Raw genomic sequence first — 19,361 nt, 5'->3', positions numbered from 1 at the left:
CTAAATGGTATATTCTAGTCTCAATGTTCTTCATCTCATCGATATTGTAAATAAATATTGACAGGACTCTAAGATATGAAAAGATTAATGTATATTTCTGACATTGCTACAAGCAATTTACAAAATGTAAAACTAGTCTCACATCATTTATACCGGTGTCTCTTATTTTCAGATATTTTGTATCAAAGAACCACTGCATCAGCAGTAGTAACAACATGATGCAACTGTCTCAGGATTTAAGAGGTACAGAAATGATATCCGAGGACAATGGTTGCGATATTATGAACACTCGACAGCAGCAGCGAGTCGATGACAACGTAAAGCAACTTTACATCTGCATCTTATGTGACGAAGGTTTTGATTCCGAAGAAACGCTCTCAAGTCATATTGACACTCATGATGAGAAATTGTTTTTATACACTTGCGACGTTTGTGGAAGATGCTTCAAGACACCCTCTATACTAAAAAAGCATCATTTAATTCATACCGATGAGAAAACTAATGTTTGTGATATTTGCGGTTACGCTAGTGTACACCGTTCAAATTTAATCAATCACCAACGACGTCATCATTTTGACTACAAGTACCAATGTGAAGTGTGCAACTTGGGGTTTTATGCTAAAAGCAACTACATGGAACACCAGACAATCCACACAAGAGAAAAGCCCTTCCAATGTCAGATTTGCCAGGCTTCGTTTAGATATCGTCAAGGGCTAAGATTGCACGCCAAACTACATCAGCCAGACTATGTACCACCCCAAAAGAAGCACCACTGTGAATTATGCAATAAAAGATTCTCCAGAAAACAAGTTCTGCTGGTTCACATGAAGACTCACAGCACAAACATGACGCAGAGCGAATTTGTATGCCACATATGCGGAAAGGCCGTGTCAAGCAAGACCTACTTGACCATTCACGTACGAAAACACACCGGGGAAAAACCTCACGTATGTGATTTATGCAATAAGGGTTTTATATCTCAGAATTACCTCAGCGTCCACAGGCGGACTCATACCGGAGAAAGACCTCATCAGTGTTTTCATTGTGGTAAAAGATTTACACAAAGAACGACCCTCGTTGTTCACCTCAGAGGACACACCGGTGATAAACCATACCCCTGCAATATCTGCCACAAGTCATTTGCATCAAAAACTATGCTCAATTCGCACCTTCGAACCCATGCCAAGCAAGATGCAAGGGCACAACAAGAGCAGCAGAAAATTAACGATCCCTCGACAAATGATCTGTTGAGGCCGAACTGATGAAAAAAAAAAATGTGAAATATATACACCAACTCGGTGCAGGATCTTCAGAGTTGTATCAACGGTGACCAATTTTTTTATTCGTGTTTTTTGTTGTTTCTTTTTCATTCTATCTGCGATACTTCGGAATATGGAATTTCTCATCGCTGTGATATAAACAATTCAGCTAATTTCTCTCAGCCTTTACTCCTTCATCAAATTTTGCTCGTACAATCACCCAGTTTTTCTTGTGGACGATTAAACCGTCCTGTTGCTTTTCGGACAATGATGGTCCTGATGGTCTGTGCTGGACCTATTTTGTGTTTGTGCAACATTCGAGTCACATAGATTACTTTTGTATAATATCCATTATAATATCCACAGTTTGATATGAAAAATCACTGTTGAGGCGGAGCTGGAAGAATTTATCACTAGATTATTAAATAATTACTTTTGAACAAGGATCGTGAGTGACCAAGTTCAGATTAAAAAAAGAAGATGAAGAAGATAATTATTAGTAGATCGTAGGAATCGTAAAGAAGTTGATAGAATTAAATGAGATAAAGAAGGGGGGGTGGGGGCAAGTTTTATGGTAGCTATTGTTTTTTTAATTATTACTTTCTCAACATACATACATATTAGTATGTATACTAGTAAGTTTGAAGAAACTGAAACATTTTACTGATTATTTTGTCATTATATTTTTGTAATAAATCGCTTATTCCATACTCATAAACATTAACTAGGCTAATAATAGATCCACAAGGACGTGACTGTTATTCATCAAAGATTTAACGACAAATGGTGGCTACAAAGGGCAGACGCTTATCGTAATCTGCTTGATGACAGTTGACAAAAAAGCCTCAATGTATCGGTGAACTTGAAAAATAAAATCTGAGTGATTCACTTGCAATATAATTGTTCTCTGAAATTTTGTTTTTTACCACTTACAGAGATCTGGTTTCATTCGCCTTAATCCAACTATACCAATGCGAGAGACTCCATCTACAACACGTTGTTATGTGGAAGGGAATCGCTGCAAAGAGTTAAGAGTTTGGTTTATTGTTTAAGAAAATTGGGACCTGGTGCAACGTAGCCCTCTTTCACTCTGGGAATTATTCATTCATTCCTTCATTTTTTTGTTTCCCCCTTACAATCGTATACTCTTAGTAACTGACAATGATTATCCACAGTGTAGTTGGATATTTTATATTTGCAGATTCTGCTACAAACGGACGTCGTCCTCTTTCCCCTGTTACAGGCTACCGAACACTGTATGCCGATTGAGTCTGAGCTCTACAAAAAAAAAAAAAGAAGATATGTTGTTATCTTCAAAGGAATAAGCATTAAATCGAGAGATCTCTATGGCCACAAAATACAAGGCTGTTCAAAATAGTTTACTGCAAATCCATCGTTGAAATTCATCAATATTGGGGGTGTGACTAAGTTTTTTCGTCAACCCTAGACAAACCAAGATGCACCCCTTTTGATATGATTTCAAGTGTAAGTTTGGCTCACAAATCTTCCACAAACAGGCTTGAAAGAGTGTACACATCATACTTAACTAATGCATTTTGAAAAGACCGAAGTTCATACACTTGTAACGAGGATTTTCTACTGTTAGCAGATAATAATGCTCTCGAGGAGCATCGTAAAATCCGTGATTGGAGTTATTAATTTACATACAGCTACTCTGTGTTCAAAGCAATACATAAAAAATAGAACCTGGGATCCCCCCAGAGGCTGAATAGTGAGATATTTCAATTTGCTATGTATAACACCTGCTCTGAAGGATTGGTTTTGCAGGCCTATTCTAGAAGCATCAGATAACCCGTACAGGTGAAAGATCATTTTCACATGTAATCATTGCTATATGTCGGATATTAAACAGAGTCATCTTCAATGACAATACTTTTCCACTCGGTTTTCTGAATTTTATCTTCATTTTTTCTCTTTCTAGTATTTCAGGAAGCGATTTTAGTCATCGTGCGCATTCTACTTCTACTGCACGGTAGTAGGGAGATCTCTGAAGTGACGAAACTCACTTTGTCAGAGTCGAAATTCAAAGCTATACACGAGATTTCAAAATACAAAACTGACATCCTGATTGATTTTAGAGAATTTTTTATCTCAAAATAAGGCAGGATTGAAACTAGAGTGTGATGTGAAGATGACCGCCGTATTGGATAGGAGGTGAAGATTAATTAGCAATTATAAAAACTGACAAGACATTGGGAATCTAAGTCAGAGATGCGGAAGGGAAAGAAGATCTCAACAAGCGTCCAAAGCCCAAAGGTACGGATTATTTGTTGCCAGAAATCAATAGGCTCGTATCTGATTTTTTTGTATCAATTGTAACGCGGATCAGTAAACAGAATTCCAAACTAATATCAGCGAGTAATTGACGCTTCATTGAATGCGGTTGGCCAACTCCCATATTCTTGAATCACTTTCCATTAATCCAATATAATTTTATCGCTCTAGTTTTAAGTCGCATGAATATTAGACAGAGAACAAGTGCTCTACAATAAAATTATCTTAGCCTCCTCACAACTGGATTACTAGCGATATATTTTCAGATTATTCCTTAGCACCATTTTCTTAGATTTCAATCACCCTATCCAGGCACTAAATTAACTCTAATCATTATTTTCAGGTCTGAATTTAACGATGCTGATGATTTTACGAAGCATACTTCTGAAGAGATCATCTTGGACGAGGACAAGTACGCCAAATGTCATACACAAACTTATCAGACGTCTACCGAAAATCGTACGTCTGAGACTCGTGAACAAAAAACGATTAAAGGTCCCACGGAGATGTTAGATGTGGTCCAGGGAAGCAAGAACTGTAAACCACCAACGAATCTCGGACCGCTCGAAAGAAGGTCAAGTAAGGAAAAGCGGAGGCTTCGATACAAGCAACAAAAATTAACTTATCCAATTCAACCGATGTACGAGTGTGAAATATGTGGTAAAAGAATGCGGAATCGAATTTTATTTACCAAACATAAACAGAATCACGACCAGATATCAGCTGAGAATAGGTGCGAAGAATGTGATAAAGATTTCTCTAACGATGAAAAATTCGAAAAGCACAAAGTGAAAGTTCACCAGGAAGATCGCCCCTTTCCCTGCGTGCTATGTGGGAAGTGTTTCAAGACCAAAGAGTTTTTAAAGACTCATCTCAAGCAGCACAACAAAAAATTTACCTGCGACATATGTGGAATATCAAAAGTTTCCGGGTACGACCTGAGGCTGCATAAGAAAAAACATAATCAGGAGTTTGTAACCTACTGCAAAATATGCCACAAAGGATTTTACACGAATCAGACATTGGAACGTCACCTACTCACGCATACGGGGGAAAAACCGTTTGCTTGTAAAATTTGCAACACGCCTTATGCTAGCGCTGCTTATTTAAACATGCATATGAAATCGCATGGTCAACGGGACAAACATAAATGCACGATATGTGATTTTGAAAGTTTTTGGAAGGCCGCTTTAAAGGTACACATGAAGATTCACACGGGAGAAAATCAGATTACATGTGAGATATGCGGAAAATCCGTTTCCAGCAAAACTTACCTTCAAGTACACATGCGTATACACTCGGGAGAAAAACCACACATTTGCGAAGTCTGTGGCAAGGAGTTCAGCGTCAGGAAATATCTCATTGTACACCTCAGGACACACACCGGAGAGCGACCTTATGAGTGTAAATTTTGCCAGAAGAGGTTCACCCAGAAGGGATCGATGAATTCGCATCTCAAGGGCCACACGCATGGAAACAGTTGAATGTTTTTCCCGAGTTGTTATCTGGAACAATGTGCAGAATCCAACGAATAAATCACGGAATTTTAATTATTATTTAAAAAAAAGTTGAATCAGCCATTTACAACTATACATTTGTACACAAGCCGGTCAGAAGATGCTGCCTTTTTAGTTGCCGATGAGAAATGTTTGACACCTAGTCGAGCAATTATTGTGTATCTATGATAGTTCGAATTAAACGAAATGTCTATCAAAATGGTGTCTATATACATGAATAAACAAGTAAATGGAGAAAAACGATTGAAGAAAATCAATGAAACCACTCTGTAATGATACAGCAACGATGATTGCCTTGTTTCTCCTTGATGTATTCTAAGATAATAAGAAGACTAATAAAGGCACTGTAGTTTCGTCGAGCTAGTACCTCTGTCTTGATCATCCTTTTACTTCCAGGTTATTTTACCCTGCTGGATTTGGAGGAATCCGGAATGGATACGGAAAGTCAACGCTCAGAACTGCGAGGCGAGTGCGTTCTTCCGGACCTTTCAAGTGCATCGTCTGCAGCTGTGGATTTAAAACGACAGCGTCATTCAAGCAGCATGTGTCAAAAGTACACGATGCAAGTTTACCAGAGCAATTCAAGTGCCACCATTGCGAGTTCGAAACAAACTGGAAGGGGAATCTTTGCGGTCATATGCGCCTTCACGCAGCCGAAATAGCTGGAGCTATGAACAAAAGGCCGTGCAAATTTTGTGACAGAAGTTTCACGGAGCAAAAGGACCTACTCAATCACATCAATACGCATAAACCTCTTCGGTACAGTATGGATGCTTCTGACTCCCTGTTGTATGAGTGTGATTTCTGCGGGATGAAAATAAAGGAGAAGATGGATTTACTGCAACACAGACAGCTGCACGTCGATCGATTGAGAATGGACTGTCCGATATGTCACAAATGGTTCAGATATCGAGACAAATTAGAGCTCCACGTTAAAGAGATGCATAAAAAAGATCGCCCGTTTTCCTGCTTAATATGCGAAAGATCTTACAAAACTAAGACCACACTCCAAAAACATACAAAGGTACATAAAAAGCAGACAGTCTGTTTCATCTGTGGCATCCCCCAAAAGTCACAACTTGCTTTGGACGTTCATCTCAGTAAGCATGAAATGGAATATAACATGTTTTGCACAAAATGCAACGAGGGATTTTTTACTGTGAATAAATTAAACGCTCATATGATGCTGGAACATGAAGGAAAAGCAGAACCTTTTGAATGTAAGATCTGCGGTGACAGACTTGCCAGCAGAACCTACTTGGAATTGCACTCGAAATCACATGTCCCACCTGTCAGGTACAACTGCTCGATGTGTAATTTCCAAAGTACTTGGAAGACTTCACTAAGAGTGCACATGCGAATACATTCCGGTGAAAATTTGATGACTTGCGAAGTGTGCGGAAAATGTCTTTCTACAAAGACCTCGTTTGATATACATATGAGGATCCATACCGGAGAAAAACCCCACATATGTGAAATTTGTGGCAAGGCTTTCAGTGCTAAAAAATATTTACACATCCACAACCGTACACACACTGGAGAGAAACCTTATCCATGTGAAAAGTGCTCCAAAAGATTCACTCAAAAGGGCTCTATGAAACTCCATATGAAGTCACAACATGCTGAGAGTTCGGTTTAAGTTCCATCGAAGCTGATATTCCTGTTATTTAGTTTTTTACTTTTTACGAGAATCGCTAATACCACACGTAAGCCCCTGACCATATTCGTATATCTGATTAACCGAACCTCTTAGATATAGTTTTCAGTTGCATAATCAAAAGTATTGTAAATTCATGATTCGAATTTTCCCGAGCCCCTTTCAGCTTTGCTTCCAGCCACTCAATTATCAATGTACATTAATTATTCATATGTTATTTTCAGAAAAAGAAAACTCGAAGAACGTAAAAAGGCAGAACCAGTCGCGAATACCACGTTATTTACGCCCTGTTCAACCAAAAACAAATCGCTTTCACCAGTCGCTGTCGATCCTAACAGAGAAAAGATTACATCCAATAAGAAAATCGAAAGTGAATGGAAATGCCGCGAATGTGACCGGATATGTGTCAACAGAGAACTTTTTAGAAAACACCAAGTAGTTCATAGCACGGAGTTCAAGTTCAGCTGCAATGTTTGCGAAAAGAAGTTCAAAAGGTCGTTTGAACTGAAAGTCCATAGCAAAAGTCATTCAAACACAAAAGATTTTGATTGCGACATTTGTTCGAGTTCCTTCAAATTGAAATCTCAATTAACGATACACAAGAAACGACATACCTTGGACTACAAAATTTTATGCGAATTCTGTCAGAAAGGTTTTCACACAAATGCTGACTACAAGTCGCACAAATTTGCAAAGCACACCGCTAACGAGCACATCTGCGACATTTGTGGAAAAGCTTATAACTCCAAGAACGCCCTTGACAAGCACTCAAAAATCCACGAACCCGATTACATGCCCGAAAAACGCAACCAATGCGAAGTCTGTGGAAAATTGTTTGCAACAAAGAAATCGCTCAAGCTTCACGTTAGGACTCACACCGGTGAAAAAAATTATACATGCGATACGTGCGGTAAAAAGTTGTGTACTCGTGCATCGCTCAAAGAACACACTAGGCTCCACACTGGTCAAAGACCGGTGGTTTGCCATTTTTGCACGAAAACTTTCACCAAAAGATCAACGATGACTGTCCACATGAGGACGCATACCGGAGAAAGGCCTTACACCTGTGATATTTGTCAGAAAACATTTACCCAGAGAACAAGCCTAGTAATTCATCGACGATATCACTCCGGAGAACGACCCTATGTCTGCAATATTTGTCCCAAAGGATTTGTCTCTGGAGCACAATTAAAGGTCCATCAGAACTATTGCTGCTGACCGTCAAGGGCTGTCGGGGAAGTTAGACAGAACAGTTTGAGGGCAAGTTAAATCGATGATATCTCTTAATGTCACGGGTAGAATACCCGAATAACAATGTGCATGCAAATTCAGAGCAAGGTATATCCCCTCGATTGGTACCAAAATAAAATCAAACAAGTCCAACAAATTATGTTAGCAAATGATCAGCAAAATGCGAGAAGTTCTCCTCAGTTGCTTTCATATTCTCAGCAAATATTGCCAACATTGAGTATTCCTTAGATTGCAGAATAACGTCTGCAATCATTGCTGTACATTTGCTGTAGATTACAATGGATAGAAAGAATTTCCAGCATATATTTGACAAAAAAATAGCAAGAGTTGCAGCAATCGAAACACACTTGGTTATCTGGGTACCTAGCAGCGATAGCGTGAGTACAAATTTGACGAATTCGAATAAGTAATTCACGCATTCAGTCGCTCTTATATATTTTCACGTCAAGTATTTTATAAGAATTTATTGAATTTCGGGATTGTATGTATTATTATGTAAACGAATATTATTTATCTGATGTAACTCGAATGTCGCCACGAGCCCTTGCAGAAGTTTGTGAAGTTTAAAAAGAAAAGTTGAATGTTGTTTGTCTCAGATCCCCGTTATTGGAAATGTATATCCACATTCTAAAACACTTTCAAGAGGAAATCGTACAAGTTGATGAAACTTTAGTAAAGAAATTTGCTCAAACTCCAATGCCTTTCAGAATTATTGTAGGTTCATCAAACATCTCACTTTATTCTGCATTTATTTCCAGATTAAACCTGAAAATAGCGAAGCGCCCAAAAGAGATTTCGAAAACTCCGGAAACAGAACACGTCTTGATCACAGCAGTTGACGCAAGTTTAAAAGAAGAGGGTCAATGTTTGTCAACGCAGGATGATCGGGGAAGTTCTCCATATGAAGTGACCATAAAAGCTACAAACTCACTGCCAAATAGCGACACCCGAGTTGCATTGACGTATGAAGAACTTCAAGGTTTTGAAACCTCTAGAGAAAGTGCCTTTGAGACAATAGAGGATTCTCCCTGCAAGTATGACATAACTTCTGAAAAATCTATCACCAAACCAGTTGTTCAATCTACAAAATATTACCGATGTGACATTTGTGAAAAGAAGTTTAGGTCGAAAAATCTATTCGAGGGGCATTTGGTGGCGCACAGCGACGCGCGACCTTACAGATGCGACGTATGCAGTAAATCTTTCAAACGAACAAATACTCTGGCGGTTCACAAGAGGATTCATACGAGAGAACGTAATTTTATATGTGATGTATGTGGTAGATCGTTTGTACAAGCTTCTCAACTGGCTACACATCACAGAAGACACTTTGAAAAATACACAAAGTTCTGTGACGTATGCAACAAGGGTTTCTTCACAAACGCCGAGTTACATGGCCACATGAACGTAAAACACGAGGCTAAGGAGCATGTGTGCAAGACATGCAGCAAGGCTTTTCCCAACAATCATACCCTTATGCGACACGCTAAGATCCATGAACCCAATTTCAAGCCAGTTAAACATCAGTGTGAATTTTGCGGGAAGACTTTTGCTTATAAAAACTCACTTGTGTTACACGTCAAGTCACATACCGGTGACAATAAGTTTGACTGTCATTTGTGCGGGAAGTCAGTTTCATCAAAAGGTTCGCTACAGGATCACCTTCGTCTCCATGGAGGCGAGAAATCTCTCGTATGCGATGTATGCGGAAAGGCTTTTCACAAAAGAACCACTCTCGTTGTCCACAAAAGAACTCATACTGGCGAGAAACCATACAGTTGCGATACCTGTGAGAAATCTTTCACGCAGCATTCCACATTAGTTATTCACAAACGATATCACACAGGCCAAAGACCCTATCAGTGTAATTTTTGTACAAGATCTTTTGTCTCTAGGGCATTACTCAATGCTCATAATAGAGTTCACATGGTAAACATTACAATACAAGAACTTAATTGATTCAAAAATAATTATTTATTGTCTTCAACGTCCAAAGAGTCCATCATTTGCTGATGTTACTGTTTTCTCGTGACATGAAAGATATTTTTGAAAATCAATAACGAGAGTTTCTCGAACTTTGTGGAATCCTAAGCAAGGTTCCTGCTTAACAAAGTCTAACATTAGTAGCTTGATCAATCTATTGTATCGTATAAAAGAACGACAAGAAAGATTCAGGTCTTGGTCGCTCTACCCATGTATGATAAGTGATAAAATAAAGTGTTTGGAAAATGTTTGGGGGTATTATTAAAATGAAAAAATAACAAATGACTGAAGCCTATTGACAGCAATGTGAAAAACTAGGTTGTAACGCAAAAAAATATGTCGTATCCCTTTGGTGATCATTGTACAGCATCCAAGCGTTATGTGTGAAACAGAAATAAGTTACTCAATAGAGTTGTCGTTCGTGTTACAACAAATCAGCAATTAACAATTAGAATGCATACTTAGCGCTAATTTGGTACGTTATTTGCGCCGCCGATTATATTTTTGATGATATATGATGATGGAGCTCGTAAAATAACGAACCTTGTTATCTCACTGATGGATATCAAATTCTAATTTCAGATTTATGCAACTACCCTTGTCCGAGGAATATTATCGAATTCTCATGCTATCGAAGCTCGACCTGGTCAAGAACAAGCAATCGGACGAAGGAGCTCAGAAAGTTGGAACCGCTGACCAAACATCGAGCGATGTAAACCATCCTATAAAGGAAGAATTGAAAGATGATGATGATGATGAAGACGATATGCCCCTAGCTTACCACTGCAAGACCTGTGCTGTATTTTTCAAAACTAAAGACCTGCTGAACAATCATGAAATCGAGCACAAGGGTAAAAGAAAGAATACTTGCAACCAGTGTGGGAGAGTTTTTCGAACTTACATTAATCTTAGAAAACATATGAAGAAGCATGCCGGAAATAAAAATAAGAACGAGGGTAGGCCGGTGGTGAATGTTGACCTGAATGTGAAATCAGAGAAGAGCGGGTATGCTGAGTTTGCTTGCAAAACTTGCAATAAAGTATTCCGTCACAAAAGCAATTATCAAAAACATTTGCTCAGGCATACTGCGGGTGACCTTACCTGCAATCATTGTCCCAAAAAGTTTCGTCTGTTTCGAGATCTCACTCGACATGAAAAGACACATTTTTATCCAAGCTACATGTGCAAAGAGTGTGATTACGAAACAACGGTCGTCGCAGCTCTTGGCATCCACATGCTGAGACATACAAACAAATCCGATCTACCTTTTAAGTGCAACGACTGCGATAAAAGGTTTCGTAAAGCTATCGAACTCCAAGAACACTACAATATTCATTCTGGGGAAAAGCCATGCATTTGCACCATTTGCGGCAGCGCCTTTCACCTGAGGAGACAGTTATCCGCCCACTGCAGACGAACACATCCAGAAATGAAGGCGAGTAAAGTGACGAGCACAGCCTGTGACATTTGCGGACGGGTATTAGCAACGAAGCGCTCATTATTTCGTCATAAAGAAAGTCACAATCCTACGAAATTGTACTTATGCGATTACTGCGGAAAGAGTTTGAGCAGCTCGGAGCACCTAAAGAAGCACCGGAGGATTCATACGGGGGAAAAGCCCTATGTTTGCGATATTTGTGGCAAAGGATTTACAGACTCTGAAAATTTGCGGATGCACAGACGGATTCATACCGGAGAAAAGCCCTACAAATGCGATCAGTGTCCCAAGGCCTTCTCGCAGAGATCGACACTCACTATTCATCGGCGTGGTCACACGGGCGAACGACCGTATATATGCCAAATTTGTCATCGAGGATTCTCCTGCCAGGGGAATCTTACCGCACACCAAAAATCTACGTGCGTTTGAGTTTTGGAGTGTAAATTTTTAAGTGTCGGAATACGTTATTATGTTGCAATTACTCTTATAATGTTCTAGGTATATCCTTAATCATTATCCCGCAATTTCAGGTATGTTGATTATCGTACCGTCACCTTGATTTGTGCTAGAGTACCTTCTTTGAGTTTGATGTTGGTAAGATTCTAAATGCCTATTAATTATAAATGAGTTGATGATTATTCTCGGTTATATCACATACTTGTACTTGGCTAATCTACAATGCAGCAACATTGTTATGTATAAGCAGAAATTTAAAAAATAAAATAGATTTTATATACTTGAGTATCCACATTGTCACAGGGTTGAATAAAAGATTGAAGCTAATTTGGTCTCTGAATCTTAAGACTAGGCCATATGAGTTCAACGTTAATTTTCATATATGATAAGGTCAACAGCCAAAATATTCGTTGTTGAATGGCAAATTCTTGGCCATATCAAAAACTGAGTGGAAGCTTTCATTTCCAGCAGCTAAATATTTTTTCTGTGAAGCAGCATCGTTTGTGCTTGGGTTCTAATGAAATAATGTTCGACAGTGAATCAAACTTGGTAATAATATCTAAGCACTTATATCTGAAACTTATATCTGAAACTTATATCTTGAATTTATTAAGTCATATGGAAGACAGAGTAATTTCAAGCAAGGTGTTCTATTTACAGTCTCTCAAACATCAGTTTCTGAAACAACAGCCCTGACATCAATTTCAGACTAAGAAACAACAGGTCTACTAAAATTACAACTCTTCCAGGCCAACTGGAAGACTTCCTCGCGACATCCACGGATTTGATTGGGAAGGTGAAAACTCTGAGGGTTCGTCTGCACTAGATGCCTTGCGTATTCCAATCCAAACAGATCCCCAAATACATGTTGAAGGCCCGCAAAAACGTAAAAGGTACGATAAACTCGACCTCAGGTTTGATTTGAGTCCCTTTTTATTTTCATCCACCTTTTCATCCTTTTCAATTTCCTGATTTTAAATTCTATGTTCCAGGGGCATGATTTGGTGCATCAAAGAGATGGATCGCCTAATGAAAAGTCCCACCCCAACATCACGTACCAGCCTTGAAAAAGGAAGTAGGAGTAAGGTTGAAAATAGAACACACGAAACATTTACTCCAATCAAAATCTTGAAGATCAGCAAGAAGAAGAGTGGAGAAATTGTGATAAAAGAAAAAAATTTGGTCAAAAAGCTGCGTACCAAATCACCCACAGCTTGTGTGGAGATTAAAAGTACAAAAGTAAAAGACAATGGTGGCAAGAAGAAGAGTGAAGAAATTGTGGTGAAAGAAAAAAATTTGGTCAAGAAGCTGAGTACAAAATCACCTACAGCTCGTGTGGAGATTAAAAGTACAAAAGTAAAAGACAATGATGGCAAGAAGAAGAGTAAAGAAATTGTGGTGAAAGAAACAAATGTGGTTAAGAAGCTGTGTACCAAATCACCCACAATTCATGTGGAGATTGAAAGTACAAAAGTAAAAGATGATGGTACTGATTCTGAAACCGAGCCAACAGCTGTAGAACTTTTCGGCGATGAGCCTAGTAATACTTTCTGCACATCATGCGACAGGGATTTCATAAATAGAAGTGACTTCTGGAGGCACATGAGAAATCACAACACTCGAAGGCCCTGGAAATGTCCTCAGTGTCCTGCAAGGTCCAGATCTAAACAGGATCTTGAGAGACATCTTGCCTGTCACGATGACCAGATATTCTATTCCTGTGATATTTGCGATGTACGTTACAAATCTCAACAAGCGTTAAAAAACCACCATGTAAGACAACATGATGACAGCGTGGGTCAATTTAGTTGCGAGAACTGTGGTAAAACGTTTAAGTTAAAAGCAGATCTCGGCGCGCATATAAGGGTTCACCGTATTGATGGCACAGGATTCGTCTGTGAGGTTTGCGGCCAATCATTTAATCGCCGAGGATCACTAGTGGCCCATAAACGTCACCACAGAGTTAAAGTTTCTAATTATCCCTGCCCAAAATGCAGGCTTAAATTTACTTCAGATCTGAACCTTCAGAATCATTTACTTAAGCATAGAGAAGGCTTTAAGTGTGAACAATGTAATAAAGAGTTCAACGAGAGGTCACGTCTCCAGTATCATATGCACAGGAGGCATGGTAATCCCGAACCCCAAATATGCTCTATATGTGGAAAGCCGTTCAAAAGCATCAATAGCCTCCGAACTCACATCCTAACACATACTGGAGAACGACCCTACAAGTGCGATGTTTGTGGAGAATCTTTCACTCAAAGATCAAGTATGATGCGACATAGACGGGGACACCCTGGGAGATTTTCCCCTCCCCCACCCATCCACATCACAAAAATCATCCAAGATATCAAAGAAAAGGCTCATGCTTCAAATTAGCATGCTTAACCGAAATTCATTTCGGATTAAAAAAACGAGTGAAATGAGAGCAACAATCTGGGACTTTGTTTATCTTAACTCGTACACTCTCTGAACGATATTTAAATTACCATACCTGTACATCGCATAAAGATGATCTATTGTTCATTACCCACTCATTATGTCGTATTATACATATAATTTACATAACATCCATTGTTAGTTTGAACTTGGTTACATGCTTCATTCTTTTTCCTTTCGAATTAAAATTCTATCGATAAAAGTCGTCAGTCACTTCGATTGAATATAAAATAACTGTATTCATTTGTAGCTGTCAATAAATATGAATAATTTACAAGTAATCTTTTGTACGCAGATCATCCGGATGCCCAGCTCGTCTAGAACCCACCTGTGGAATTGATTGTTTTACATTTGACGTGGACCAAGGCATAAAGAGCAACAGTAGCTTTCATGTATCTCTTAGAGCTTGTTCTGTTGATTGAAATACTGGTGCAGAGACCATTTCTTTTATCCGAACAGGGACTGACTAGCTTGTTTTGTTTCAGAACCACAAATGACTCCCTGACAGTACAACCATAGCCAAGGTGAAAAATTCATGTGGGTTTCAGCAATGGAATTCAAAATGCATATTGACTCCGAAAACGTGAGTCAAAGTTATTTGTGATTAAAGTCTCCAACGACAACAGCATAGAAGAAGTATCAAGCAGATGGAGGAATATTTGTTGAATCGACATCTTAAACTTCTCATGAGACATTTGCTGATCAAAAGAAGTTTAACATGTGCATGTATTGCCCCATCTTTCGATCTGCAAAATTTAGTTACTTGCTTCTGAAATGAAATATTCCCTGAAGAAGCATCTTCAGGCAGTAAGCAAGACATTCTACAAACTTCTACCCTGCGAAGTGTGCGGTAACGAGATTTAAAGATGATTGTGTCAGACTTGACGACACACAAGGCAGTTTTGCTGCAGTTCAGTAGTCTATAAAAGTTTGGTAATGTTCTACTGAATCACAGATCACTTGGCAACAGCCAAAATGCAGCTTGCTAGCATCAGGCGGAGAAACAGAAACTGAGTGTAGTGTTGAGTGTGGAATTTGCTACAGAGGATTTGCTTTCCGAGAATCTGCCAAAGCGCATGGGGAAAAATAGCACAATGGCAAGAGCTCTACTGATCATTGCGGTAAATCTTTTACAGTAAGATGAACATTGCCTCATGTTACTCGTTCACAGCAGAGACAGACCTATTATATGCCTTGAATGCATTGAAACATTTAATATGCAAAGCCTACGTCAATTGCATGTGTTCACATGCACCAGCGTTGAGCTATATTGCTGTCATATTTGTATGTAGCTCTGCATCTACACAGAGAGTCTCCATGATAATTCATAGACACAAATATCCCAATTGACTGTCGCCCCATCCTGTGCTGAAGTTGGATCTTTACTGAAAAGTACACAGCAAAAACTCAAGGAGCTCGTGAAAATTAACAGCGGCTAAAGTTCAAAGTAGTTGAGAATGACTTAGAAAAAGTTGAAGACTTGCATTGGTCATTGCTACAGAGTTACTTGCTAGAGGGATATATGAAGAATAGGTAGGTACTTATCTTTGATCAGGCTCTGATAATAACAGGGTTTGGTCATTCCGTTACATGTTTGTGTAATTATGTAAATTATAATTATGTTTCTAAAATTATTATAAAAATGTTGTATATGCGAGATCTTTTACCTATTGAATAAAATTTCTATTATTGATATTTCTTTTCCATCACTATTGCTTTTTTGAATAATGAGCAACACGTAAGCAATCCAACATTCAAAAACCGGTTTTAACTCCAGTGACTAGCGATTATTGCTATTGTTGGAAGCAAAACGTTAAAAAATTTAATTTTCAAATAATTAGCCAGGGAAAGAATTGATGAAAACTTGATTGACTATGCTCCCCATACAACTAGTAGTAGGCAGTATTGACTGACGACAATCAACAAATATTACATAAATATTCAAGTTTTTGTTGGCATCGGCATGGTTTCTAGTTACGCTTATTTATTTTTTATCCGATGTGAATAACCAGATTATAATTTTTTAGGTACAAGCCGATGGACCCCCTGGGCCCCTCTTATTTGACAGTGAAGTTAGGCGAGGATTTTTTTCTGATTCCGAAATCAGTGAGCATGTTTATGACGAAGGAACCAAAGTCTGAGGATATCAGAGAATCTAAACTAATTGAGCAAAATGAAGAGCCGGAAATCGGACTGGATGACGATGATTTGGACAACACGCCACTCGACTTCAGAAGGAGATCAAATCAGAAAAATACATTAACGCAAAAAAGAAGAGTTGTTCAATTGAAGAAATCTCACAGCTGCGAAATTTGCTATTTAACATTCGACAGAAAGACTAAGCTGACAAGCCACATGACCAAGCATAGCGATTCTAGACCTCATACCTGCGCAGTTTGCTCCAAGAGATTTAAAACCATTGCTTACCTCACTCGTCACATGGAATTGCACAACGAATCGTTGAAACTACATGGCTGTAGTTTATGCGACTTTAAAGCGAGAACGAAACCCTATCTGAAGATTCATTACATCAGGAAACACACCAACAATTACCCCTACAATTGTGAGCACTGTGGTAAATTGTTTAAGGTACAATCTGATTATACGACACATCTGAAAAATCACGACACGGAATCGTCCTGCATCTGTGACATATGCGGATCCTCATACCCGAGCAAGAGTTCGTTATATTTTCACAAGAATTATAAGCACAAGAACAGCGTTAAAGAGTTTGAATGTCCTACGTGTCATAAACGTTTTAAGACTCAGAAGAATCTTGACTGCCATATGGAGCTTCATAAAATAAGATACGTCTGCGAACAATGTGGAACGGAGTTTAAGTTGAAACATGGCCTCACTAAACACCTTAGAACTCATTCTGGCGAGAAATCATACCTTTGTGCCATCTGCGGAAAGACTTTCGGATGTCTGAGCTCCCAGAAAATTCACCTACTCACACATGTCGGCGAAAGGCCTTACGTGTGTGATTTGTGTGGGCAGAGCTTCACCCAACGCTCGCCGATGATGCTGCATCGGAGGAAACACCCAGGCGTACATCCTGCACCACCACCCATTAAGATTACAAACCTACTTCATGGCGTCCAAGATAAGATCATTATCAAAAAGAATAGCAAATAGCATCATGTATCTGCAACGTCAATCAGATATGCTTCATGAAGTCAGACTATTATCGGATGGTGATTTGATCACATTATTCCCAACTTATATGAAACCAGTCAAGTTCTAATTGAATTGTTATGGGGTATATATGCAGATACGCTACATGATTCATCTTCCAGACAAAAACCAACTGAATCTCGTGAGATGAGGAAGAAGATAGGAACGATTCTACAAAGTTCCTTGGATTCCAACACCACTGGATAACTGAAAAGCAAAGTTATATTTCATTTTATGGTGATTTTTTTTTTGGTCGAGCATAAGCTGTTGTGTTAACTCTGGAAAGAGCCATGAGTACTGGTGTAAGAAGAAGTTGGAAAAAAATGCAATCTGAGATAAAGTTTTATAAGATCAAACCAACGTAATCAAAGATATGAAAACTTGTGTCAGCAAAAGTTTTGCTATACTGCCAAAAAAAATGGTTCATAAAAAGATATGTTATACCTTGAACTTCACATGCGCCAAGTAATGATGATGAAAATTACATTCGTGAAGACTGAGATGGAAATAAATAGCCAACTCACGTCTGTGTGCTCAGTATGTGATGATTTAGAAAAGGGTATAACGTCATAGAAAATAGACATAGTTGGTTGTTATGTAAGTCCATCTCTAACTGGATCAGTGTATCAGGAAATAATCTGTTGTTAATTGAACAACAAAGGAAAATACTTCAATAAAGAATAGTTTTTTCTGTACAAATGTGTGTTTATCTTCTTTAGAGAAACTTGGTGAAGCGATATTATACAGGGCGGCAGGTTTTAATCGCGAGACCGGAATGCCTGAAAAAGTTTTAGTGGCACAGAAAAATGTTTTCCCCAATCGTTGTGGAAGCAGTCTCCGGCTTATCAAATTATTAAATGATCTCGTCAGGATGAAACCAATGGTGTGGTTTGTTAATTTTTACCTACAGGTAAAGTATAAAGAATTCATAACAATTGTTCACATTTTTTTCTCAATGTCAACCATCGAAAATATTTGGATCCTAGTATCAACAATCATATTCTTTTTCAGGTATTCTTCATCAAGCAGAACAGAGGTGAAATTGAATAGACAAAAGCTTTATAACAACTTCTTTACATATGAGAATATCGTGCGATTTTCACAAAAACTACAATCTCCACATAAAGGACGTTTGATTTGAGGGCCTTATTTATTAATAAAAAAAAAATAGATTTCGATAATCGCAGGAAAGTGAATCAATTGGAAAGACTCTAGAAACACTGACTGTCTCATAGAATTTGCGCCGGGTTGTATTTCTCTGGAAAACTAGAGTGACTGGATAATTCTCATACAACGTGTCGTAGGTACATTTGTGTCACTGTTGAGTTTATACTGCAGCGTTCTAAATAACATAAATGAAGTTAATCCTCAGAAAGTTGAAAGTTTAACCATTATAATAAAATATTTAAGCAAAAAGTGTGGCTTAGAAGTAACATGTCAAACAGCTCTTGGGAACACTATTAACAGAAACCAGCCAGGATTTGGGAGTGGATTCGGGCAGAACATACCCTGGTGATTTCTATACATTGAAAAAGAAGCATCCCAAAATCGTCTTTTCACAACTTGGAGGAACAGGACTTTCATTGCCAATATGTATATTGTTATCCTAAATGAGAATTGTATTTCATTCTAGGTGGAATATCACCTGGTGAATAAATGCGAAATTTAAGATGGAGATTCCATGGATGAAGAAATACTATCTATGTCTCTAGTGAGGTCGATTCTGGCTCAGCTCGTAGTCAAATAAGTTGCCTATTTCAACACTTCAACCTTGGCCATGAGGCGATTCAGAATCCATTTCACTAAGGGGTTGTAAAACACTGTCTACAGTTTGGAATTTACTGAGAAATCGTCACTCAGAACTGTTTCACTGGGAGAAACAACAGGCC

General features: G+C 38.6%; 1 protein-coding gene and 1 long non-coding RNA gene across 21 annotated transcripts in view; one reads left to right on the top strand and one right to left on the bottom strand.

Annotated features, from left to right (window-relative positions):
- The window catches only part of LOC105687931 (zinc finger protein 391-like), a 40,212-nt gene that overhangs the window by 7,021 nt on the left and 13,830 nt on the right, over window positions 1–19,361 (top strand). The window contains exons 5-7 of one of the 20 annotated variants that reach the window (XR_007279690.1): window positions 16,323–18,069; window positions 18,192–18,382; window positions 18,484–18,776. The exons of 11 other annotated variants lie outside the window; for them this stretch is intronic. Coding sequence is in view for 7 of the 9 variants with exons in the window: in XM_048659157.1 (XP_048515114.1) it covers window positions 12,606–12,749; window positions 12,849–14,235 (1,531 nt within the window). In the remaining 2 variants the exon portion in view is untranslated. Of the gene's footprint in view, window positions 1–172; window positions 2,160–3,897; window positions 5,428–5,467; window positions 6,778–6,952; window positions 8,357–8,737; window positions 10,211–10,544; window positions 12,184–12,605; window positions 12,750–12,848; window positions 14,577–16,322; window positions 18,070–18,191; window positions 18,383–18,483; window positions 18,777–19,361 lie in introns of those variants that run through there. 8 more of the 20 variants (XR_007279692.1, XM_048659157.1, XM_048659170.1 and 5 more) reach the window with 8 other exon arrangements.
- Window positions 1,982–5,796, bottom strand: LOC125501952. The gene is made up of 5 exons (XR_007279696.1): window positions 5,644–5,796; window positions 5,439–5,578; window positions 4,829–5,059; window positions 2,193–2,277; window positions 1,982–2,120 (listed from the first exon to the last, which is right to left on the bottom strand). It is a non-coding gene; the product is annotated as an uncharacterized LOC125501952 (long non-coding RNA).

The sequence above is a fragment of the Athalia rosae genome, chromosome 7 (assembly GCF_917208135.1).
Source record: "Athalia rosae chromosome 7, iyAthRosa1.1, whole genome shotgun sequence".
Lineage (NCBI taxonomy): Eukaryota > Metazoa > Arthropoda > Insecta > Hymenoptera > Athaliidae > Athalia > Athalia rosae.
Note: the sequence above shows the minus strand (reverse complement) of the source record. Positions and strands in the feature narration are given on the sequence as shown.